Raw genomic sequence first — 25,124 nt, forward strand, 5'->3', positions numbered from 1 at the left:
TCTGATATCCCAGAAGTACACCTGTTAGTCAAAAACCTGCCTTCACAAAGCTTATTCTCCCAAATGTCTTCCAGGTCTTATATATATCTGAGAGATACATTCCACTCATTTATATCATATGTATTATGGCTTGAAGACTGAGCTGGCCAATAACCTATAAAATTTCTATTCTCAGTAAGAAGCTGGGAGAAGTTTGAACTGACCCCACAAGACCTACTAAAACTCCAACTGTGGTTACAGAGCTGTCCATTGTGGCAAAATATCACAAACTAAATAACACTGGGATCTCCTCAGTGCCATTTACTAGGTGAAAGGCAGCATCCATCTTGTCATTGTTTTGTGAAGTGTTTAAAGATCACTATACTAATATTACAATCATGCAAAAAAAAGGCAGAAAGAGTACACATGAGTTGTCAAGCATACATGTACAGATGTAGGACTGCCATTTCCTGACCTGACCACATTCTCTGCAATATATAATCTATAGTTATTACAGGGAAGACAGAGAGCTGACTCTGTGCTCTGGGGAAAAAGTAGGAAACTGTAGTATTAGAAACAGCATTAGCTGTTCATGTGAAACAGGCACAACTTCTCTCCTTTCAAAGCATTAGTAAGCTGGACATACCATGAGTTGGTAGAATAACCCTGAGATCCTCTTCCCCTGTACTCAGAAACTGCAAGAAATAACAAGCTCTGAGAGCCATACAGACTAATCTGACTTCTCTTCATAGGCTAAAATGTGGCCCCTTTTAAAGGAAAGAGTGTATGTTAACCATAAGAGATAGAATAAAATGACTGTCCATGCTGTAGGTGAGAAGCATGATTAACCAGTATGGGCAGTTAAACTTCAGCAAGGCTTTAGGTTGCACAGTCCAGGCAACATCAGTGGTAAGAAAGCACAGAAGACACAAATAACTGGTCTTTCCATTGGCTTTTGCCCTTGAGATGAAATTTGGTACCTGTACTAGAGTACAGTAGAAAAGATTGTCTGCCATAATTCCCACCCTAAATGCAGTTTAGCATCTTTCAAAGCAACCTTTACCTTTAAATTTGACAAGCTATTCACTCTTCTCACATTGATTCTCATTTTCTTATATATTATTATTATTATTCATATTATATTTCAAATTGCATAGAGTTCCTGCTATTTTATTGCATGTATTTTCTATGTCATGTCTGTACTGTATTGCTCTGTTTAACTACGCACTATGCAGTGCCTTTAAGTAACATTCTTTAGCTTGCTATACTGTCAGAGAGCTGCCTGGTTTCTTTTCGGCAGCTTGCCTGAACTTCTTTTGTTCCTAGTTCAACTCTTTGGAAATGAGGGAGAGACAGAGAAGGCAATGGCCCCCAGTGGAATGTTGTCCTGGCTGTCACTTGTCCCACTGGGGTGACATACCCAGTTATGAGGGTGGAAAGCAGTGTGATGATGCCACCACAGGCATCAGCCATCCAGGTCATAACCCAGACCTTACCGAGTGCCACAATTGTCATCTGCAACAGCAAGAGACCCAGAACCATTGCATGCCAGTGAGGCAAAGGACTCTCCAGATTCTGGCAGACATTGCTCCTCTACTCAATGAAACATCAGCTCTTCCCACCTTTGACTTCTCAATTACATCTTCCCTGAAGAACCCTTCTACCTAGGGAGAATCTCAGACAACAGTACTTGTTCCTCCAGAGAACTTTTGGGAGAGTGGCAGAAGAACTTTTCCACTGAATTCTATAGCTTGGTGTCAATCAATCAGAGTTTTTTTCACAACATGTGGTCCATACAACACCACTGCACATGCTGAGCCCAAACCAACTCTGAACACAGGACCATACTTGTTACTGAGCAGAAACAGTTTTACAAAAAAAGAACATTGCTCTAAGTTACATCCACTTGCCTGGGCAAGTTGCTCTTCAGCTACAACATGTTGCCTATGAGGGCCAAAGGAAATGGGCCAAGAGGCAGCTGCCCCGATTCAGACATCTCCCCCCACACTGAGCACACAAGGAGGCAGACAATGCAAACCAGCAAGAAAATTACTGTGGCTCCCAGGGCTTCCATGGCAACATGGAACAGGGGTGTGGGATCAAGAAGGGCTGAAGCTGCATCTTGGAAGACTCACTTTATGAAGCCTACAGAAAAAACAACAGTGCAAATGTAACCAAGGGCTGCTCTCCTTTCACCGGGTCAAATGTACTAATTAGAAAATCATCACTTGCTGCCAACAAACTTGGATGAACGGCTTCTTCAAGGTCAGTCTCACTCTACTATAATATCAGAAAGTAGAGACAAACATTAATCATTAACAAGCCTTGTATTAACCAATCTTGTCATACTTTCATAGCACACTTGTCTTCTGCCTATTACTGTTGGTTACATGCTTGTGTTCTGCTGCAGTACTGCAAATACAACAATGTCTTAATGTCTCGTTTTCCCAAAGGCAGCAGTTGACAAAATGTATTCAGATGGACCCATGGAAAGCTAAACCAATTACTCTGCCTCTGATAGAGGCACAGACCACAATGTTGTAAGGATGAATCCAGTACTGAGGCTAGAGCGTGGAGAAACTCGATTCTGACTTAGGAAAAGCGCTTTGTTTTGTTATTTGAAAACAGGCTAGTGAAGTTCACTCTTTTTTTTTTTTTTTTTTATTTTAAAGATTTTCTGTATTAAGGTTGAACTACTTTTGGGCAGGCCTTCACCCTCCCTTGATCTAGGGGTCCCCTCAAGTGCACCTGGATCAAATAATGAATTCTAGTCCTTCCTTGATATCCTGTACTCTAAAGAGTCAATGGGCATTGAAAGATAGAATGAAAAAGGTCATGGTACATTGAAGGGTAAAATGAAAGAGGTCATGGAAGTTCACTATTCATTTGCATGGAGAGCTATTTAGAAAATCTGATGTTGAACCTTTCCAGCTGATGCCTGGATTAACTGAGTTCATTAAGAAACATTTAACCAAGACATTTGTACTGGTAACTCAGACATCCTTTTGTCCCAGGTCCTTGTAAAATACCAGCTAGGCTTTGCAATGTGTCAGGTTAGTTCTTAGTTATACTTTGTTTTTATTCCAGAGGCTGGATCATCTGAGCTATTGAACACTAACAGGATGTATTGTACTGTACCACGTGTGTGTCACTGTGTATCTTTGGCCTCGGCACTGCTGGGGGATTTCCTTCAATGTGACTGACAGTCACATAGGAATAAGGCAAGGGTACGGGCCCACAGGTTGTTTTTCATTTGATTTTCAATTTTTCTTTGAAATGTCATGTATTTCACACCTCTCAGGAGAGGAAAGCAAATCATAGCTGGTGTTCTTCTCTTTCACTATTCTAAAACAATTTATGCCAAAGGATAGGGGACATCCTATTGTATCACACAGGAGGTTTCTTACATGATGTACTGGAAATTGCTGTAGCCTGACTTTCTACACAATCAACAGGGACACGGCATCACCATAGTGAAGAATCCTCCTCCACCACCATCCTCTTGCTAAAACAGTCCAGTGCTGGTTGTGCCACTGTGGTAGGATCAATTCATAGGGCTGTTCTATTTCCTTTATTTTCTCCTTGAACTTCCCAAAACACCCTGCTAATTTTGTGCTACTTCCTCTGGCAGGACTGAAATCATAGTGAAGCTGTGCATTATACCAGTCGACATTAACATCAGGTATTACTTTCTTCAGCTTTTAAAAGATAATTTCTCATCTGTCTTTCTTATGACTGTAGTTACTTGAAAGCATTAAGTGTAGATTTTGTTTCTGAATGCCTCTGGTTATGGCCCTAGCCTGAGTTTCAATAGGTCTGCCCTGTGGTGATGATGCCTCTGTTGGGCCCATCAGAAAAAGTTGCTCCTTCACTTCTCCACCTTGCAGGGCATGCACCTTTGGGATGACCTGCTGTACACCATGGTGGTTCTGCAGCTGGTTCCAGAGGAGCTCCACTGCCTCTGCAGCCAGCTGGGACCAGCGGCTCAGGAGCCCCGCTAAGCTCAGCCACCTTCATGGCAATTGGACAAGACTTCACTTCTGTGCCTCTCTTTTACCATGGGATACTGGGACAGACGTTTCCCTTTTCCTGACTTTTTTCTGCCTGGAATGAGGAAGGGTCTCTTCTCATAGTTTAGAGCTAATCATCTTGGCTTTATTCAAAGATGATGAGTTAGAACAGCAACAGAGTGATTTACTGTTGGTGGAGTCACAGTACAGGTCACAGGAATGCTGTTAGCAGCCTAATTTCCTCGCCCTTTTGGAGACTAAAGTGTTGATTTGCTGAGTATTGCAAACAACTGATGAACTTCATTGACTTCATCCTTTTCAACTCAGTTATGTTCATGTGAGTTCATATACAAATATTTAACCAAGCTTTTTGAGCTAGCTGGTCAAATGTCATTTCTGTGATCCAAAAACTAATGATGTGGTTTGTATCTTATCTCTAGCAATAGTGTATCATGTTACTAATATGGGAGTTACACATATTGTGGAGTGTTGAAGTAATCACTGAACCTTAATACATGCTGCTCATGGCAGATCCTTTGTCAAATTGTTGCCAGAAATGAGGCAGAGGTTGATATTGGGATTTTCTACAAGGCACTAAGGAAAGTCCAGTCTGAAAGTAGGAAGAGTTTAGCAGATGAGATGATGTTATTCACAGCAAAACAGGCAAGATGATTTCCACTGGCTACTCTGTTATTCCATTCAGTGAAAGTGCTTGAGTGAAATGACACATTCTAATGTAAGGACATTGGAGTCTGAGGCTGGATGTGTTGGATCATGACTGTAGTCAAGTCAGACGAGAATCCTGTCCTGACAGTAACTTAAAAATGGGTTGCCGAGGAGCTTAATCAAAGCATTGCAACCACAGAGGAAAATGCTTTCAGACTGCTCCAGCTTCCAGTGATTCCTGAGCCTTTGGTGATATCTTTCTGTTAGAGTACTCTCAACTCATTTTTCTCCCATTAATTTGTCCAGTTACCTTCTGGACACGTACATCTTTCAAAATGCTGTTCCACAGCTCGAGAGCATGGCGTCTGAAGAACCACCTTCTTCTGCCTGTTTAAAACCTGCCAATTGCTATTCTTGTGTTCCGTAGCCCTATACGGGAGGAGAATATGAGCAGTCATTCAGTTCATACAGTGGCATCCCACCCTGACAATTTGACCTCAAATTCACAGGTGGAGCCACAGAATGGTGGCATTTCATAACAAGACCTGAGGCCCCAGCGTCTGCTTTCATACCACACTGGGAAGAAAACCGACTCTTTCAGGTACGTCTTCTGAATGTGAACTGTATCAGGATCTGTATTTTTTACTCAGTTAAGTCTTTCATACTCAGATAATTCTTGTCTTTCTGTCATCAGAGGTGATCCAAGGCCTTTGACAGTTAAATTTCTTGCCAGGGAAACTCACGGATCCCACCCAGCAGTTCTGGCTTTATCCCAACACCATCTCAAAACTCTTCATGGCTTATGCAAGTAATGAGATCAAGAACAAAAAAGCCATGTCTGGATGTAGGAGTGACGCTGCAAGCAAAGACCTGCTTTTCCAGTGCATTGGGTTTCACAGCCGTTGTTCACCCTCAGGGCTGCTGATAGAGGAAGGCAACGCATCTCATCTGCAAAAGCAAAGGAAAATGCAAACAACTTGAGTTTTTCCTTGATGACAATAAAAATGATGGTTCTCAACAACATAACCATCCCTCCCGACATGGCCCAGAAGGACCCTCTCAACTTCACCCATCTGACCACTTCTGGTTTTGAATACCCTTGGTCCACAGTATTCAGAGCAGTGCCATTGGGCCAGAATTTGTTGCTGATAAAGGATATCATTAGGACCACGAGAGAATGTGGCCTCAAGTTCTAAGCCAATGAGTTGGTGCAGGAAAGAAAATGCCTTTTACAGCCCATCACCACTAGCTGAGAGACATATAAGAGATATAGATATAGATATATATGGTATATGTGCCTTATGATATATAAGGATATGTGCCTGGGTGCTAGAAGGGCTGACAGATGTCAATCTACGCATGAGTGCAAACAGCAAGAGTTTAAGCACACACATAGCAGCTAGACCTTCAATATCTCTGCATTTTGAGTTTGTTTAACAGCATTAGAACATTACATCTTTAGTCCTACAGGAAAAAAAAAAGTCCTAGCAAAACACAAGCTGAGGAGTTCATCCCTAGTTTATTCATTCTTATCTTGAACAGATTAATAAGTAATCTCATTTCTCAGCAGGAATAAGGAGGGACTATTGGCTGATTTCAGTCATGTGCTTTGATATGACAGCATATAAATAAGCAGGGATCTACAGATCCAACATCAGGCTCTTCTGACACTTGACTTCTCACCCTCAACCCACCATGGAGCTTCTGGGAACGACCACTATTTTCTTGCTGGTCTGCATCGCATGCCTTCTTCTCTTTACCACATGGAGAAGAACATCGCAAAAACAGAAGCAGCCTCCTGGTCCCACCACGCTCCCCATCGTTGGAAACATCTTCCAGCTGAACCTGCGGAACTTGCCTGAAAGCTTGAAGAAAGTAAGGGGTTGTCTACTTCTTTCTGTGTTGTCTCCACTGCATATGAATCAAAGTCCAGGTGAAGACCGTCTCAGCTTAATTCATAAGCTCAAATTCTGTTGACCAAACGTCTGATCAAACAGAAACCAAAGATTTCCTAGAAATACATGCTTTTGAAGGCTATATATTGCAATGGAGGTGATTTGTGCTGTCCATTCCCTCCCCTCCCCTGGCTGATGTCACCCATCTGTCAAACAAAACCTGTGTGCTGCAAGGCCTGGGAGGAAATACATGGAGCGAGTTCAGCTGGTGTGTCTGTTCCTATGGGGATTGTGAGGGGGTGGGGGCAGATGGGTGGGTAGGACAGGTGTCACTGGGTTCTGTAGAGCAATCATGTGGTGATGGCTGACATCACTGTGTGTCATCAGCTGCAAACGTACCCATACAAGCTCCTTTTTGCTCTGGTGCTTGTGAACACTGAGAATCATGAGCACCCTCTGCTTTGCTTTGTTTCAGTCATCTGGGTGATTCAGTTTCCCACCATAAAACACCTGGGACTATAGCTAGTTTGCTCTTCCAGAGTGAGCAGGAGAAGAAGTGTTCCAGGTCACACCAAGACCCTTTCTGCAGTTGTAGCCAAAAGCAGATGCCTGGGAAAGAGAACATGATTAGTGCAAGCATCCAGGGACTTTCTGCTCATATACTCGCCCCATTGCCAGAGGTCTGTGGTCCAGAAGATTTTAGAGACAACTGTGGTGTCTTTGTGCTCAAAATCCCTTTAGGCACTTGCCTGTGGATATAATTGCTTTTGAGCCTCTGTAAACTGTTATCCGCTGTGCTCTGTCCAAAGCCATTCCAGATTCTTTTTCCAGCCCTCTGAAGAACTATGTCTTTTTCTGGGATTTGGACTTAACACCTCACCTTTCCATTCATGTCCCCTAATTCTTGCACTATTTACTCTTGCCCTGGCTGTAATTCATAGTTGAAAGATCTCTGCACTGCTGCTAATTGCTGTCACATCTCAGTGATTTTTAGACAGTGGCGTCACCCCTCAGACTTCTTCCCTTCAAACTTCATCTCATGTAATTAACATTGAGATATGTTGTTCTTTGTGATACCCTTTCCTACAGCTCAGCAAGGAGTACGGTTCTGTCTTCACCATACATTTAGGCCCACAAAAGGTTGTGGTGCTGTATGGCTACGACGTGGTGAAAGAAGCTCTGATTGATCAGGGAGATGACTTCAGTGGAAGAGGCAATTTACCACTGATTAAAAAACTCTTAAAAGAAACAGGTACGGCCCTGGCAATGTCAGGATACAAAGCATAGAAAGCTCATCCTTCAGTGTTTCAGAACAAACCTGAGAGGGCCGTGGAGGAGGGAATAGTGAATTTTATAAACCATATTAATGCATACAAACACAGTAAAAGACTAAATGCCCAAAGACCTAATGGATCCTTGAGTAACTGGGACCCCTGGAGAAAATTCCAAGGTCCCAGGTTGGCTTCACTGAGTGAATTTCTATTTTCAGCATGCTCCAAATTCTGGATAAAACTTAGTTCATTAAATGTGCCTCTAAGATCTTATGTTTATTCTCCTGTTTTAAAAATATTGACAATACATGTACAGCTAAGGAACCAGCAGAATGAAAGTCTGCAGCACTACAAAGATGCAATAATATAGGCTGTGCCAGCAAGGACCACATTCAAGATTAGGCCCTGAGGTTATTCACCCTGGTAGTTCCCAGGATGGCATTTATCTGGGTAAACAGTACTTATTCCATGTACTTGTGGTCAAGATCAATTCAGTACCAGTGTTACCTTCTTGTTTACATCCTAACCTAGTTTTTCTTATTCTGGGAATAAACTGATCCATATTCTGTGATATATGGATCAGATTTGACACCAGCAGAATTGCAGAGAAGTTACGTTTCTTGGCATACAGCAATTGCAGTTTAACTTCACAAAAAGGTGTCTTTGCGTGTTGAGCACTTACTGTGTAGCATCCCATTCAGGGGAAAAAAACAAAAACAAAAACAAAAACAAAAACAAAAACACAGACACTGTTTCTTCATGGAGGTCTATTTTTCCTTCCTGTGTCAGGCATTGTGACCAGCAATGGGGAGACCTGGAAGCAGCTCCGACGATTTGCACTCACTACCTTGCGCGATTTTGGGATGGGGAAGAAGAGCATCGAGGAGCGAATCCAGGAGGAAGCTCATTTTCTGGTGGAGAGGATCAGGAACACACGTGGTAGGACATGGAGTTTGTGTGTGCTGGGAAACCCTGCATGTCTGCAATGAGACAATGAGGGGTGTAGAGCTCTGTCACAGTCTATTCAGTGATGGACTCATGATGGTTCATTTATCTTGATCTCAAAGCACAAAGTTAAGGCAACCAAAATGCCAAGGCGTCATAATTCAATCAAACAATGTTGCTTTATTATTTTGCCCGTAAAGTGGCACGCAATAGCGAGAGTGTTTAGAAAAAGGGAAAGAAAAGGCGAAAGAAAAAAAGGAAAAAGGTGGAAATGAGGATTTTGATTACCACCACTGAATCCCAAAGACGTCCCTCTGGTCTCCGATCCTGTAGAGTCCTGTCGGTCTTGCATTGTGATCTGGGATCCTCTGGTGGGAAGAGCTTAACAAAGCCCAGTCGGGAGTCATCTTTTATGTTTCTTCACCCCGCCTTGCTCCCATTGTTTGAGGCCAATCTCTGCCTTTCTTTTGCAATCCAGGCTTAACTGCGTAGACCCAGAAAGTCCCCGCTTTGCTTGCCAGGTCCCACTTGCGCCTGCGTTGCCTCTTGTTCAGGGGTCTCTTCCTGGTCCGTTGAGTGACCTCAGGACCCTTGGCGAGCTTCTGGGCATACTCTTCTTCATGGCCCTTAGTTTTAGGGAGGAGGTGGCAGTTAGTTTGGCTGAGGCAGCAGATGAAGTCCATACAGCAGCCATTGTTACTAGTAGCCCCCCCGGGTCGGAGAGACCTGTGCAACACAATTCTTCTCCTCAGGCCTCTCCAAGTCATTGTCTTTCTGTTCTTTCTGTCAGGGCTTCAGTTCTCCTAGTCCCTGATGGCGAATGTTTCAAGCAAATACTGTTCCGTCTTCAGACCGACTCTTAGAGGCTGTTTGACCAAATCTATGACCCAAGAAGTGGACATTTGGCTGCTCTTTCTGCTCCCTGCTCCAATAGGCAAAGTTATCACTGCTGGGTGTGAGTCAGTCAAAGGCTCTGGGATGTTAAGGAGGGATAAATATGGAAGATTGGTGTTGGAAAGCATCCTTTATCCTGTTCTGCTTGAGGAACAAGACAGGAAGTGGTAAAGGGAATGGTTTGGCCCCAAAGCTGAGGGTTTAGTGCAATTCAGCCGTGGAGATGGGGCTGGACACTGCCACATAACCTCCCAGTATTGGTGGAGGGTGTGCAATGGGAACAGGGACTATAAGCTGCTTTTGAAGGCAGGGTGTGATGCATTTTCTCATCGTATATAAGACAATGTTACTTCCAAACATTTCCCCTGAGAGTGGCACAGTACCAGCCTGGACCACAGGCTTCCTTTCCACAGCCAGTGTTCAGTGTGAGCTTATTCTGCCAAGGGGAAAAAGCAGATGGATGTTAAAGGATGATGAAGAGTCACTGGCTCCTATGAGCCACTACAAGATTTAGTCTGGTTTCAGAGATAAGCATTACTGCTACAAAGCAGGGAAAATACTCTCATCTCCATTGCTAGTATCTTTTCACTAGCACACTAACACTGTCTTTCCTAAGTCCTACTGAAAGCCTTCATCTCTTCCTCACCTTGTTACAGCATCTTTTACTGTGTACTAAAAAGTTTTGCAAGCACAATACATACAACCGAAAACTATAAAGTCCTTATTTACTCTTACTGCAAGTGAGAAATGTTAATAGCTATGACTAGTTATCTATGAGACTCAGCACGACCACACCAGCTCTGATGAGACATCTGCTGAGTCCTCAGTGGCCAGGGAGGCATCAGTGCTGACCAGTTGCCATTTTCTGACTCTCCTCTTGAAACCTTGAGATGAACTCTATCATTGCCTGTAGTTAAACCTTTCCTCTCTTTCTTTTTGGGTCCAATCTCTTTTTTTTTTTTTTTTTCCCTCATACTGTAGTTCTCTTTTTAGAAGCTATGTAGCTGTACTATCAAAACTAGACTTCAATCACAGGCATTTGAATCCCTAGGATAGGGTTACACAGCTGAGGTTATGGTATTAGAGTTCACAAACAAGTTGTGATAGCCTAAAGACAGGGCTCAGGCAAAGTCCTTATGGTTTCATTGGGTTTGGTGGGAATCATTAGGCCATTTCTAATAGACAGTCTATAAAGGGGAACAGGAACGTGTCAGCTGAAGAGGAACCAAGCCACTCAGACCAGTGACCTGGGAGCAGGACAAAGACACTGAAACCATTCAAACAGGGAAGTTAGGTCACTTCAAGCACAGAACAACAAATCAGACAAGCCCATCACCATCCTTTCAAACGACTTCAAAACTCTGGGTCTTAAGAGGATGCAAAACTTCCCTGCAGTGCCAGAGGAGAGGATGATGCCTGAAATACTGAAAGCAAGACACCCTTTGTTGTTGTTGTTCCAGAGCAACCCTTCAACCCTGCCAACTTCCTAGTCCACGCTGTTTCCAACATCATCTGCTCCATCATCTTTGGGGATCGATTTGACTATGAGGATGAAAAATTTGTAACATTAGTTGAGTTGCTAATTGAAATCAGCGAGCTCCTGTCCTCTGTACAAGCACAGGTGTGTATAGTTTCCTTCAAATAATAAATGTATAAATGATTATAATAATGTCTTGATAAATATTTATCCATGTTATTTATCTTAAATCGGAGTGGATTACCTAAACTAGTAGAAATTTTTTGAAAGCAAAAAAGGTGGTTAAATAACCTGTGCCTGTTGTTTCTTCTTAACTTATGGAATTGCTATTTTATGTCCAAAGATCGATATCATTGCAAAAGTTGCTCCAGTGAAGCCTATCCTTGAACAGAGTGAAACCAGGAAGTAAAAGGCATTAAAATCCAGTTGAATAATACAGACCTACCCTTCCAAAAGTGTTCACTTGCCCCATTTTCATAGCTACAGTTAGGGAAATATTGTATTGTATCCACATTAATCAGAATGTGCTTTTCCATCATTTTATTCTTACAGATATACAATTTCTTCCCAACTGTCATGGACTATTTACCTGGGCCCCATCAAAAACTGATTGAAAATACTGAAAAACTTAATCAATTTGTTCAAAGAATCATAGCAGAACATCAGAAAACCCTGGATCCCACTTGTCCTCGTGATTTTATTGATGCTTTCCTTAACAAAATGGAACAGGTAACGTAAGAGCAAGAGATTTCTTAGATTATAGCAAAACCACTGCTTGAATCCCAGCTTCTTTTCAGTTGTGGCAGAGCACAGGGCTTTTGCAAATTCAGAAGGGAACTTTGTTTTCTTGGCACATCAGCTTCATTCTAGCCTCTCTATTTTCTTACCAAGGCATTTTCTAGGCAGAATTAACAGCATCAGCTGAAGTTAGGAAAGCTGAAGATCTGGTTGATCTAATTCAATGCACCTCCCACACACAAAATAGTTCATTATATTGTTTAATAAAAGTACCATACATGCTGGAAGAGTGAGTGTCATATACTTGGAAGGACACTCAATGGGTATAAAAACATACATTATGGGTACAGAAGTTTCCTGTTTCAACAAACTGCTTAGCTGTGTCATTCTAAACACTCTTCCAAATCTTCCTCCAGGAGAAAGGGAACGGTCACTCAGAATTCACCAGTGAGACTTTGAGCAGAACCACACTCGACTTGTTCCTTGCAGGAACACAGACCACCAGCATCACACTGAGATATGGACTTCTGATTCTCCAGAAATACCCAGAGATAGCAGGTAATAGAAAAGGAAATAAAGAATTTGAACTTTTAATAGGTCCTGGGATTAATTTGGACAATTCCTGTCACTACCATATGTGGCAATGTTCCCTATCCCAAGGAAAAATGTATTTGAAGTTTGAAAGTATCTATCAGTCTTGGTTATACTCACAGGAAAGAGATATCAGTAGTAAGTACACTCATATATTCCTGCTGCTCTAAAAGCAAGTTTTGCTGTAGATATGGGGAGAGATTTAGGCAAAGAGATGGAGAACTTGTCCGTTTAACACTTACTTCTCTCCTAACAGAGAGAACGCAAAAGGAGATTGACTGTGTGATTGGCCGAGACCGAAGCCCCTGCACGGCAGATCGGAGCCGGATGCCCTACACAGACGCTGTGGCCCATGAAATCCAGAGATTCATTGATCTCCTTCCACTTGATGTCCCACATCGTGTAATCAAAAATACCAAGTTCAGAGATTATTTTATCCCCAAGGTCTGTTCCACTGTGTCTGAGAAACATCATAATCTCTTGTGAACAATAACGTGTTCTATTCATTGTATGGTGTTTGATTTTCAAACTCAACGAAATTAGTTCGAATAATTTTGTTCGGCAAGGGATTCTGGAAGTTATTGAGCCTTTTCATCCTCTATGTGAAGAGAAGATAGAGCTTTCTATTTTTTTCTCATAATTGTATTCGTTAAATATTCATTGGAAGATGGTTCAACTCTGACTACCCTTCTATTCAGCTCTGGGAATTTCTTGATGCTGCTTTGCTTTAGCATGTCTCTGTTTTAATTTTCTTCTCTTCTCTTTCTTAACTCAGGACACGATGATATTTCCAATGCTGAGTTCTGTCTTATATGATAGGAAGGAATTTCCAAATCCAGAAAAATTTGACCCAGGACACTTTCTGAATGCAAATGGTACCTTTAAAAAGAGTGACTACTTCATGCCATTTTCTGCAGGTAAGACCTCTCTCTATTTCAGACCTTGGGCTATCCTCTCCTAGAATCTCTCTGAAGACTTTAGTGCCTCCCTCACCACAGTCAGTACAGTGATGTCTGGTGATCTGTCATACTCGTCATTTCTGGGCAGCTCAAAGCCCTGTACTAGAGTTTCAATTGACTTCCTTGTTTAGCAATCACAGAAGCTACTCCAACGTGCTCTTCAAGAAGAGATGTGAGAAGTGAGACTCAGCCAGGCAACTTAGCAAATTAGCACCAAACAGCAGAACGTGAGAAAATGAAGTCTTCAGATTGGCTTTGCCCACTAAGCACTCCCATTGTTCTGGACACTTAGCCCCTAGGTTTCCTTCATTTGCCTCCCCAAAATGCGGCAGCGCTGCCTCTCCATTCTCAGATGTATAAACTTTCATGGAGCGGTGGTTAAAAATAAGTTACCAGCAAAATACTCCGCTGTCACCTCACTTTTTATTATTTTTTCCTTGCAGGAAAACGCATCTGTGCAGGAGAAGGTCTGGCCCGGATGGAGATATTCATATTTTTAACAGCCATCCTGCAGAACTTTACCTTGAAGCCCACTGTGGATCACAAGGACATTGATATTTCCCCAATACACAGCCCTCTGGCAAACACACCCCATTCTTATGAGGTCTCTTTTCTTCCACGTTAGCCAAGTGAAGACAGTTGACAGCTCCCAAACTCACAAAATCTCTGCTTGAATGATAGTGGTTTCCCAATCTGCTGAGACTGTAACACGCAGATCATTTGCTAGATACTTTCTGGAGAGAAAGGTGTTCAGGTGTTCAGCCAGCTCTAGGCAGAGACAGAGTAGGCAATAGCATCCCAAAGGAGACAGCTCCCTGTGCAAAATCATACAGGCTCTCCTCTGCACTGACTCACCTACCTCAGCTCCCCGGCTGGCTCCTGGCATCCCAAACTGTCAGGGAGTGTGGACCGGTGCTCAGGGAGCCCTGCTGCTCCTGTCCCTCTCACTTGATCCTCTCAGCACAGCAGGAACAGAGGCTTGTACTTCAGGGTTTCCACAAATTTTGCTCTCTCCTCTGTATTTTCAGCTTGTTTGTGACCAATTTGTAATTGTAAGCATTAAACAGCGGGGGTTTTATTCGGTGAGAAAATGATCATCTACTGTATTCTTGCCCCAACACATACTCTCTCCTCTGGTGGGGATGGAGTTTATCAATCACTGGGCAGATGGGTCCTCTCCTGTAAATTATAATGAATACTTGTGAAATCACAATTTTTATTGCAAAATAAAGAAGTAGCACACCAATTGGTTGCTTTTTCTGATATCCCAGAAGAACACCTGTTAGTCTAAAACCTGCCTTCACAAAGCTTATTCTCCCAAATGCCTTCCAGTTCTTGTATCTTTCAGACTGTTTCATTTCACTCATTTATGTGACATGTATTATGGTTTGAAGATTGAGCTGGCCAATGACCTATATGTCCTGAATAGGAAAGAAGGAGCCCCAAGGATCAATTCCTGTCCCTGCATATGACAACCCCACAGTTCACACCCTGTGTCTGAGAGCATTGTCCAGTCTCTTCTTGAACACCATCAGGCTTGGAGCTGTGACACCTCCCTGGGGAGCCTGTTCCAGTGCTCCAGCACCTTCTGGGTGAAGAAGCTTTTTCTCATGTCCAAACTAAACCTCCCCCGGCACATCTTCCTGACATTCCCTCAGTAGTTCTGTCATTCGTCACTAAAGAGAAGAATTTGGTGTCTACCCTTCCTACTCCCCTTACGCGGAAGCTGTAGACTGCGAATGAGGTCTCCTCTAAGCTGAGCAAACCAAGTGACATGAGCCGCTCCTCATACAGCTTCCTCTCCAAACCCTTCACCAACTTTGTAGTCCTCTTCTGGACACTCTCTAGTAGCTTAATAACGTTTTAATACTCTGGTGCTCAGAACTGCACACAGTGCTCCAGGTGAGGCCGCACCAGTGCAGAGCAGAACGGGAAAATCACCTCCCTTGCCTGGCTGCCAATGCTGTGCTGGATGCACCCAGGACACGGTTGGCCCTCTTGGCTGCTAGGACACACTGATGGCTCATGTTCAACTTGCTGTCAACCAGAACCCCCAGATCCTTCTCCACGGAGCTGCTTTCCTGCACCTCATCCCTCAGTCGGTATGTACAGCCAGGGTTGCTATTTCCCAGGAGCAAAATACGGCACTTGCCCTTGTTGAACTTCACGTGGCTGGTGATTGCCCAGTTCTCCTATTTGTCCAGATCCCTCTGCAGGGCCTCCCCCCAATTTTGGGTCATCAGCAAACTTACTAAGCAATCCTTCGCGTCCTGTGTCTAAGTCGTTTATGAAGACAGTGAAGAGTGCTGTCCCTAAGATGGATCCCTGCGGAACCCCGCTAGTGACTGGTTGCCAGCCCAACATTACCCAATTTACTAGAACCCTTTGAGCCCGGCCCGTCAGACAATTGCTCACCCACTGCATTGCGTGTTTACCCAGCTGTGTGCTGAACATCTTGCCTGTAGATGCTGGGGTCATCCCTGTTAACCTTCTTACAGATTGGGACAATGTTTGCCGGCTTAAAGTCTTCTCAGACCTCTCCAGATTCCCAACAGCATAGAAAAATCACAGAGAGAGGTCTCGCTATGACATTAGGCAGCTCTTTAAGCACCCTTGGATGAATTCCATCAGGTCCCATCAACTTGTAGGGATCTAGCTGGAGTAGCAGATCCCATACAAGATCCAGATCGATTGCGAGTTTATTGTTCTCACAGCCTCGGTTTTCCAAGGGTCCATACGATACCACTGCATGTACTGAGCCCAAACCAACTCTGAACATAGGACCATACTTCTTACTTAGCAGAAACAATTTTACAGAAAAAGAACATCGCTTTTAAGATACATCCACTTGCCTGGGCAAGTTGCTCTTCAGCTGCAACATGTTGCCTATGAAGGCCAAAGGAAATGGGCCAAGAGGCAGCTGCCCCGATTCAGACATCTCCCCCCACACTGAGCACACAAGGAGGCAGACAATGCAAACCAGCAAGAAAATTACTGTGGCTCCCAGGGCTTCCATGGCAACATGGAACAGGGGTGTGGGATCAAGAAGGGCTGAAGCTGCATCTTGGAAGATTCACTTTACGAAGCCTACAGCAAAAATAACAGTGCAGATGTAACCAAGGCCTGCTCTCCTTTTGTCTGTGTTAAACATGCTAATTAGAAAATCATCACTTGCTGTCAACAAACTTGGATGAACTGCTTCTTCAAGGTCAACCTTATAGCACTGTAATATCAGAAAGTAGAGACAAACATTAATCATTAACAAACCTTGTATTAACCAATCTTGTCGTACTTTCATAGCACACTTGTCTTCTGCATATTAGTGTTGGCTACATGCTTCTCCTCTGCTACAGTACTGCAAATACGACAATGTATGTATCTGTGTAAAGATTGAATAGCCCATTCTGAGGACTATGGACATATCCACATAGTACTACGCTGAAACTTGGATGACTCCAGAATCACCTGTCAGAGCAGCTGGACAGAAATATCTCAAGACACCAGGGAAAAAATCCTCCTCTGGAGCTGAACTCATCTGTTCCTCTTGAAGAGCTGGATTTGCCAGGCTGATTTGCATCCCCTGGTTTGCAGGTGCAGTCCAAGTCCTCAAGAACTGCGTTGGCTCCAAAGCAGTTGTACAGACCACTTGGATGAGACACTTTGCACCTTGACTCTCCTCTGTCAGTCCTCCCTTTCCTCTGTTCTCTTCTGTGTTCTTCCCTTCAAGCACCTGCTACTGTCTTCTTATCTCTTCCACCAGGAAATACTGCAGAAGACAGAGATTTCATCTCCCCCTGTACCTCTCTACTTCCTCTGGAACTTCTCACGGACTCTCCAGGTGAAATGTTTGAGCAGCAACCAAGCGGTGCCTCTGCTTTCGACTATACGTTTCCCCAGTACAGTGCTGTTCACAGACACCCTGTGATGTCTCTTCTGTGGTGCTGCCCTCCAAGGACCTGCCATCCGTGCTATGATTTGGATTCTGCCAGTCACACAAGGGCCTGCAGGCAGAGAGAGGAATAGTTACTCAGAGACAGAACTGGGAACACAGCTGTCAGCACTCAGCCTATTTGCAATGCCACTGTCACACCATCTTCCAGCCAGCCAGGGAGTCAGGCACTAAAATTCCCTCCCAGTCAAGAGTCACTTGTGGGACAAGCTCCTCTTCCCAGTGCTGCTTCCTGGAGGTGGGATACTCAAAGGTTTGGAAGGAATTTGCTATGTCTTAGCTCTCTTACCTGAAAACACTAGGTACTTACTGATCATGCACCGTTAGATGGATTTCCATCTTCAGAGCTCCTGGAGGTTTCATCTTTGTACTTTAAAAATACCATGCTATTTTCTACACACAAAAAAGAACTTTTTCAACAGGAACACGATTTGGTCCTTGCTTGACTTCTATTGCTTGATCTCGTGGAAGTTTCTTCTGCTGACACATCGCCCCCTGGTGTCCCTGTTGCGATCCTGTCAAGAAAACGCCATGAGCAGAGAAATTCCACATCACTTTTCTTGGGAATTCTCTGTGCCTTGACCACACCGATTCCTTGACCTTCCAACAGCATGCAGCGTTGCATGTGGTGAGTGGATCTCTTCATCACAGCAACTACCAAATGTACCTGTTGATTGGAACAAGACATGGCTAAGCCAGCAGTTCTACAAAACCAAAAGCAAATACAGGTGTCACTGGAGTCTATTTAAACCTGTCCTTGAGCCTTCTCTTTACCTTGCTGTAAACATAGAAACCAGACACAGGGCCTCTGTCTGTGAAGAGGAGGGATGAGGCAGGCCAGGAAGCTCTAAGCAGACTGAGAATTCTCCGGATGAGTACAGAGGGAACGAGATACAGCGGTTTAACTTTCATGTGATCTTCTTTACCTATTCAGTGTCATTCAGTGCTCTTGGCCCCCTCAACCTTGAGGGGTGAGGAGCTGTTAACAACAGCTGCATGGATGCTGTCTTAGAGAGCACAGTTCCCATTTTAGGCGTGAGTCTGATAGCAACATCCGCTATCAGACATTTCTTTGGAGATCTGAGAAGTGATTAAGGTTTGCAGCTAATATAAGAACTCTAGAGTGTAAGTTGGTACAGTCACAATCTGCTTATTCACAAATTCCCAGTACTCTGCTAAGCACAGGACCAACTCTGGCCCTCGTGCCCCTGAGAATGTGTTCTTGCTTACCTAGTACTAGTCTATCCTTGAGTCCATCCCTTTCTGCTCAAACACTCCGACAATCCTTACATCTAACTCTTGTCTTAGGAAAACTTCTGCTGGACTGCTGTCGTGTTCATTGGTCCCTTTGGCAACACAGCATGCTCCAGGCACACATTATGGAAGGAAATGTCTTGCTGCTGCAGGATGAGCTTGATACATTAAACCACACTAAAGAAGCGTAAGGTAACTGCCTCCTTCTTTCTGTGAAGAAAGACTAGCAGCCCTGAAACATGTTCACCATCATGTGCCTCCCAACCCTCTCAAGGTGAAAAGGTTCCCTACTGGGCCCAAGGCACCTGGACGTGCTAAAGGATGAAAACAGAAAACAGAGAGGCCAGCCATGCCATTCTTCTTGGTCACTTCCTGAAGTGACGAAGTCTGGTCTTATGATACCAGGGACAGGGCATCCTTCTTACTATAGAACTATGGCATTTGGTATCCCAACTGGAATATCAGCAGTGTGTGTTAAGGAAAACGGAAGGTGACTGAGACTCACCTTAAACACATGTCAGGGCTGCCACACATTCCTTGCCATACTGAGCTTCTGTCTGTGGAGTCTGTTTCCCATTGAGAGTCTGCGCACATGGTCCACGTCTGATAAATGAGTGGACTTGCAACTACATTGGCAGTGAACTACCATTAGAGCATGGATTATATCCGGGCCACGTTCTGTTGGAACGATAAAGGACTCAGCACTCCGATTCAATGTGAATCACGCAAAAGCCATTTATTACAGAAACATGTCTCCTTATATACGCAACTATTCTCTAATCACGAATCCACGCTCCAAACATGGATTCGCTAAATGAGTATCGTGGGCAGTCCACACGCTGGAGCCCCACTGATGATAGGTCCGACGACTCACGCCATGCTGAGGCCCTGTTAATGAAGAAATGCCCCTCTTTCTCACAGCAGATTCTGTTCTCAGCTTCTCAAAGTGGCCTTGAGATTCCTTTGGGCCTGACTGATTCAACAACATATCTCCTTCTAACGAAACCCCTTCACAATTCCCCCTTTTTGTTCTTGAACTAGTCAGGCCCCTTAAACAGCATGCTGAATCGTCTTTGAAATACACTGCAACATAGGACACGTGATTAACAACATAATTACAATTACATATAATGTAGCTAAACCTTACTTAATAAGATTAAACAACTTTCTGCTTATACTCAAACCTTCATATCATATATAAAACCTTAATTCTACTTATGACAACCTTACCAACGCACTATTTTAGAATAGTGAGACAACTTAATACAATATATTCTCTTAAATTCTTAAAAGATCTATAACTGCGCAGTTTGTAGAGTAACGTACTTAATACCATCAGCATATGCTAATTATTGACTTAATATCTTAAAACTTATATTAACCTATTCATATGCTAATTATTGAATTAATATCTTAAAACTTATATTAACCTATTTAAAAGATCTATAGCTTAATCTTAATATCTCTTTTAAAACCTTACCAGTTGCTGAATTAGGTTACCATGGTAGAAATATCTTATACTTTTACCTTATCTATGCATAGATTATCTAATTGTAATATCACCCTTTTGGAACTCCTACTATCTGTTCAAATTAGCGTTCTCTATGGAAGGTACCTTATCTGTTTACTAATAAGCTTTTAGACCACTGGGTCTAAGAGCATCTATAACACTGAATAAGAATTCATGGTTTACATTTGAGACAATTCTCACAACTTATCTCCCTCCTGTCCTTCTGCATCTGTCGAATCTTTGTTGTCTTTATTCAGCCATGGCTTGATCCATTTCGCAGGAACCCATTTTGATCCTTGGTCTGTAATGACACAAGCATAACCCTTTCCCCAAGTTATTAATTGGAAAGGACCCTCCCATTCACCAGTAACTCCATTGCGTATTTTGACCTGACATTGATTTTCTCTAAGGTCTGTCAAGTGTCCTTTTAAGCTTGTTCCATGACGAATCATAGGTGGAATGTCGAACCCTTGCGGAAGGCGTAAAAAGTTCAAGACATATAATGCTTTGCTTGGTCTGTCATGTGGAGTAGTACAGTCAGTTCCCCCTTTTTGTTTGTCAAGCTGATGCTTGAGAGTTCGATTCATCCTTTCTACCAAGGCCTGACCAGTAGGAGAATTTGGTATCCCTGTAATGTGCTTAACACCCCACAACTGAAAAAAGGTGGCAGTAGCTTTGGCGATATAACCAGGTGCGTTGTCTGTCTTGACCTGTGCAGGAACTCCCAAAGCTGCAAAAGCAGAACGTAAATGTCGTTGCACATGTGAACTAGTTTCACCAGTCTGAGCAGTGGCCCATATGGCGAAAGAATATGTATCAATAGACATATGCACATACTTCAGCCTGCCAAATTCAGGGACATCTGTGACGTCCATTTGCCACAATTCCAAGGCTCCTAATCCTCTTGGATTGACTCCTGCACCCAGCCCTACTGAGATGCGCTGACAATCTGCACAACTTTTAACAATACCTCGGGCTTCACTTTCGGACAATGAAAATTGCCGCTGTAAGACCTGAGCAGACTGATGGAGGAAACTATGAGAGCGTACTGCTTGCCCAAACCTATCTACTGGAGGTGGAACCCAGGCAGGAGATACAAGAAAATCAGCTTGGCGGTTTCCTTCAGCTAAATCGCCTTGAATTGTCAGATGACTACGGATATGTGTTATGAAGTATCGGTGTTGTCTCTCTTCGATCAACAGCCATAGTTGCTTGAACAAAGACATTAGTTGTGCATCCTGAACCTCTTTGAGCAATGATCTTTCAATGCGAGCTACCACACCTACCACATACAAAGAATCGCAAACAATATTCACTGGGCTATGAGCAAATCTGATAAACACTTCTATTACAGCCCTGAGTTCCAAATGCTGAGTTGATCCTCTTAGGTCAGTTAGTATCACATCGTGCCATTTTCCATCTGTTTTCCATGTAATTGCTGCTTTCTGCATTTTATCCCCTGCGTCAGTGAATACTGTGGGTCCTTTAACAGGAAATTCTGAGAGAAGAGAGGGACCCTCCTCCATTGATCCCGTATTCAAAACTGACATTAACTTGTGTGGAGGGGAGAATGTCTTAATTAAAGCTTGAGAATCTAATAACGCAATCTGAAAAGGTAAGGAGTTCTGCAAAGCCCACTGTAAATATTCTGAAACGAGGGGAACAATGATATATGCAGGCTCAGCCCCTGAAATTTCGACTATTCTCTGCCTACCTTTCATTATAAGCTGAGTAAAGACCTCAACCCTGGTTGTAATGGTTCGTTTGAGTCGAAAATGCAAAAACACCCACTCTAAGATCTTTAATGGCTCCTTACCAGTTGTCCATTGCATTATGAGAGCAAAAGGATAGTTAGTATTGTTTACAATTAGTAGTCCAATTACATAATCTGGGTTCCACCTATGGCTGAAAGCTTTTACAAGTTTGGACATAATCTTTTTCAGAGCAGCATCCGCCTCAGCAGTGAGCGTTCTAGGAGAGCTAATGTCACTATCCCCTTTTAGCAGTTTTACAATTGGAGCTAAATCCTCATTAGTGATCCCACAAATGCTCCGGACCCAATTCAGATCACCCACTAGTTTCTGCACATCATTTAAGGATTGAATGACAGGCCGACATACTATTTTCTGAGGTTTCACTGTGGACTGAGAAATTTCCCAACCAAGATATTTCCATGCTGGTTGAATTTGTACCTTTTCTGGAGCAATTTGCAATCCTCTATGCTGCAATGTATCAGATACTTCATTTATCAACAAATCAGTCGAAAAAGTTTCCCCAGCTATTAATACGTCATCCATGTAGTGGTAAATCACTAATTCAGGATGAGATTTTCTGATTGATTGCAAGGCCCAAGCTACATAAATTTGACACATAGTTGGGGAATTTTTCATTCCCTGTGGCAAAACTACCCATTGATACCTTTTTGCAGGTTCAGCCTTATTTACAGAATTTATGGAAAATGCAAAACGTTTACAGTCATCAGGATGCAAAGCAATGGTGAAAAAACAATCTTTCAAGTCAGTTATTAAGATCTGCCAATTTTCTGGAATCATGACAGGGGATGGTAATCCCGGCTGTAATGCTCCCATGTCTTCCATGGTATCACTAATTTTTCGAAGATCCTGTAACAACCTCCATTTCTTTGATTTTTTCTGAATAGTAAACACAGGAGTATTCCAGGGACTTGTAGACGGCTCTAAATGCCCTTTTTCAAGCTGTTCCTGTACTAGCTCTTCGCCATGGGCGAGTTTTTCTTTACTGAGCGGCCATTGATTTATCCATACTGGATCATCATTTTTCCACTGTAATTTAAGTACTGGTCGCCCATCATCAATGGCCGCTTCTAGAAATGCTGTTGTTTTGTCACCAGAGTTGCTCCTAGTTGTCCTAACACATCCCGTCCTAATAGAGAAACAGGGATAAACATCACATTCATGCAGTAAAGAACTAAATCACTCATGTTCTTCTGTATTATCACAAAATGCACATTTTGAGTCAACGGAATCTCATGATTTAACAGACTGTGAACTTATCGTACCATGTAACAAAGACCTATCAAAATTGCAACATGCTTAAACAGATACCCACAAAGAAAACAGGTTAATAAGGAAAGCATCTTGCAGACTTTAACAAGTTTTCTGACCTGTGTGTTATCAGTTAAGTCTCTTTCAGCTTGTTGAAGTTCAAATCGCCCTGCCTGTAAAACTGTCTGAAAAGATTTAATGATTTCTTGTCCAAGTGCTTTTCTCTGTTTTAAAACACCTCCCAATACCGATTTTTTAGGAACACAACTGAAAACAATCATTCCTGACCCCATCTTGCAAGTAAAAACCTTGGCGGGGGGGGGAGGCGGGGGGGAAGCACAGGGCTGCTTGCAGCCTGAGTGGGAAGAGCGGGCAGAAGGTTTTATGGCGCACTTAAAAACAACTAGTAAAACAATTAACTCACATTCCTGACAAGCTGCTTGATTTTCAGAGAGATGGTACACAGGAACACATAATATGTACTGTAAAACTCGCAAATAACATGCTGATAGCAAACATTAGCATTTTCTACTGCTAATTTCAACACCAGTGCTTCCTTAACGTCTAAGTTTTCAATCTGCTTATTGATGGTCTCTTGAAGGTGGTCAATAAATTGCATGTAATTCTCATTGGGACCCTGATTAACAGTTGCAAATGATTTGGCTGCTTTGTTGGTTTCAGGCACCTCTCTCATAGCTTGATATTGCTGACTGTTGGATTCACTCGCTAATAGCTGATCTGATCTTTCACACAGTTCTTTTGCCCAGTTCTTATCCGGCGGCTCCTTCTGTTCTCTTGTAGGAGTTAGAAGGATAGAAAGCGGTGAAGGCGGACACAAATCAGTAAAAGAATTGATATTACACTTATTTACGACTTTAGCATTCTCAACTTTCACCAGTCCTTTTGACAAATTATCTGACTCCAGTTCTTTGGACTTCTGGGTCTCTCCAGGGTCGTGTGATGGTACAGGAGGCCGTCCACTCGGTAATTTTCCTCCCTCCGCCCCAGACTGTTGTATCATCGGGGGTGCCGAAGGCACAACAGGGGATGGAGTAAGGAGGGTATCGAAAACACGAACTGGGTAAGCTTCACAGTTATTTTTAGAGTTCTTATCAGGCTGTGTAACGCTGCAAAAATTCCAGTAACCGCAGCACGCTCAGCCTTAAATTCTTTTAAGGTGGAAATTATAAGCTTCCATGTAGTCGCTAATGATTTAGCTTCTTTATCTCCGTCGCTAACCTTATCCCATAATTTCTGCCCTATATCGTCCCAAAGTTCAATTTTAAAAGCTTTCTCAGCTTCTGTCGGGTAGCCGTTAGTTCTACAACAAACCAACAGTCTACGTATGTTACTTTCTTTGTATTTAAGTCCTCTCATAGAGAGAATATGCAGGAGGACTCTAACTATAGCTTCTTCCTCAGAGGATATATTCTGCCCCATAACTTCACTCTTCCCTCCTCCTGCTCCCAGCCGCTCACCTTTCCCGGGGCCTTCTTCAACAAAATTTATCCGCGGAACGTCCGTACGTCTCCGCCCGGCTCTCAGTCCAGCTGAGCCGCCTCCGGCTGGGCCGCTCCAGGCTTTTCCCCGACCTTAGTGAGACGCCGTTCGGAGTATCACGTCGGGGTCACCATTTGTTGGAACGATAAAGGACTCAGCACTCCGATTCAATGTGAATCACGCAAAAGCCATTTATTACAGAAACATGTCTCCTTATATACGCAACTATTCTCTAATCACGAATCCACGCTCCAAGCATGGATTCGCTAAATGAGTATCGTGGGCAGTCCACACGCTGGAGCCCCACTGATGATAGGTCCGACGACTCACGCCATGCTGAGGCCCTGTTAATGAAGAAACGCCCCTCTTTCTCACAGCAGATTCTGCTCTCAGCTTCTCAAAGTGGCCTTGAGATTCCTTTGGGCCTGACTAATTCAACAACATATCTCCTTCTAACGAAACC

General features: G+C 43.2%; 1 protein-coding gene and 1 long non-coding RNA gene across 3 annotated transcripts; one reads left to right on the top strand and one right to left on the bottom strand.

The window, feature by feature from the left end:
- The first annotated feature begins 6,176 nt into the window (after positions 1 to 6,176).
- On the top strand, positions 6,177 to 14,062 carry LOC136104297 (cytochrome P450 2H1-like). Its single transcript, XM_065843123.2, has 9 exons — positions 6,177 to 6,530; positions 7,640 to 7,802; positions 8,611 to 8,760; positions 11,121 to 11,281; positions 11,690 to 11,866; positions 12,292 to 12,433; positions 12,723 to 12,910; positions 13,242 to 13,383; positions 13,869 to 14,062. Exons 1-9 carry the CDS (start codon positions 6,351 to 6,353, stop codon positions 14,048 to 14,050), a joined length of 1,485 nt encoding a protein of 494 aa, XP_065699195.1. The 5' UTR covers positions 6,177 to 6,350; the 3' UTR covers positions 14,051 to 14,062.
- On the bottom strand, positions 10,109 to 25,124 carry LOC139828558 (uncharacterized). 2 transcript variants are annotated; one of them, XR_011740308.1, is made up of 4 exons: positions 24,640 to 25,124; positions 17,685 to 17,889; positions 16,693 to 17,426; positions 10,110 to 14,604 (listed from the first exon to the last, which is right to left on the bottom strand). It is a non-coding gene; the product is annotated as an uncharacterized lncRNA (long non-coding RNA). The 2 variants fall into 2 exon arrangements; XR_011740307.1 differs by lacking the exon at positions 24,640 to 25,124 and having other exon boundaries at positions 10,109 to 14,604; positions 17,685 to 19,121.

The sequence above is a fragment of the Patagioenas fasciata genome, chromosome 8, assembly GCF_037038585.1.
Source record: "Patagioenas fasciata isolate bPatFas1 chromosome 8, bPatFas1.hap1, whole genome shotgun sequence".
NCBI lineage: Eukaryota > Metazoa > Chordata > Aves > Columbiformes > Columbidae > Patagioenas > Patagioenas fasciata.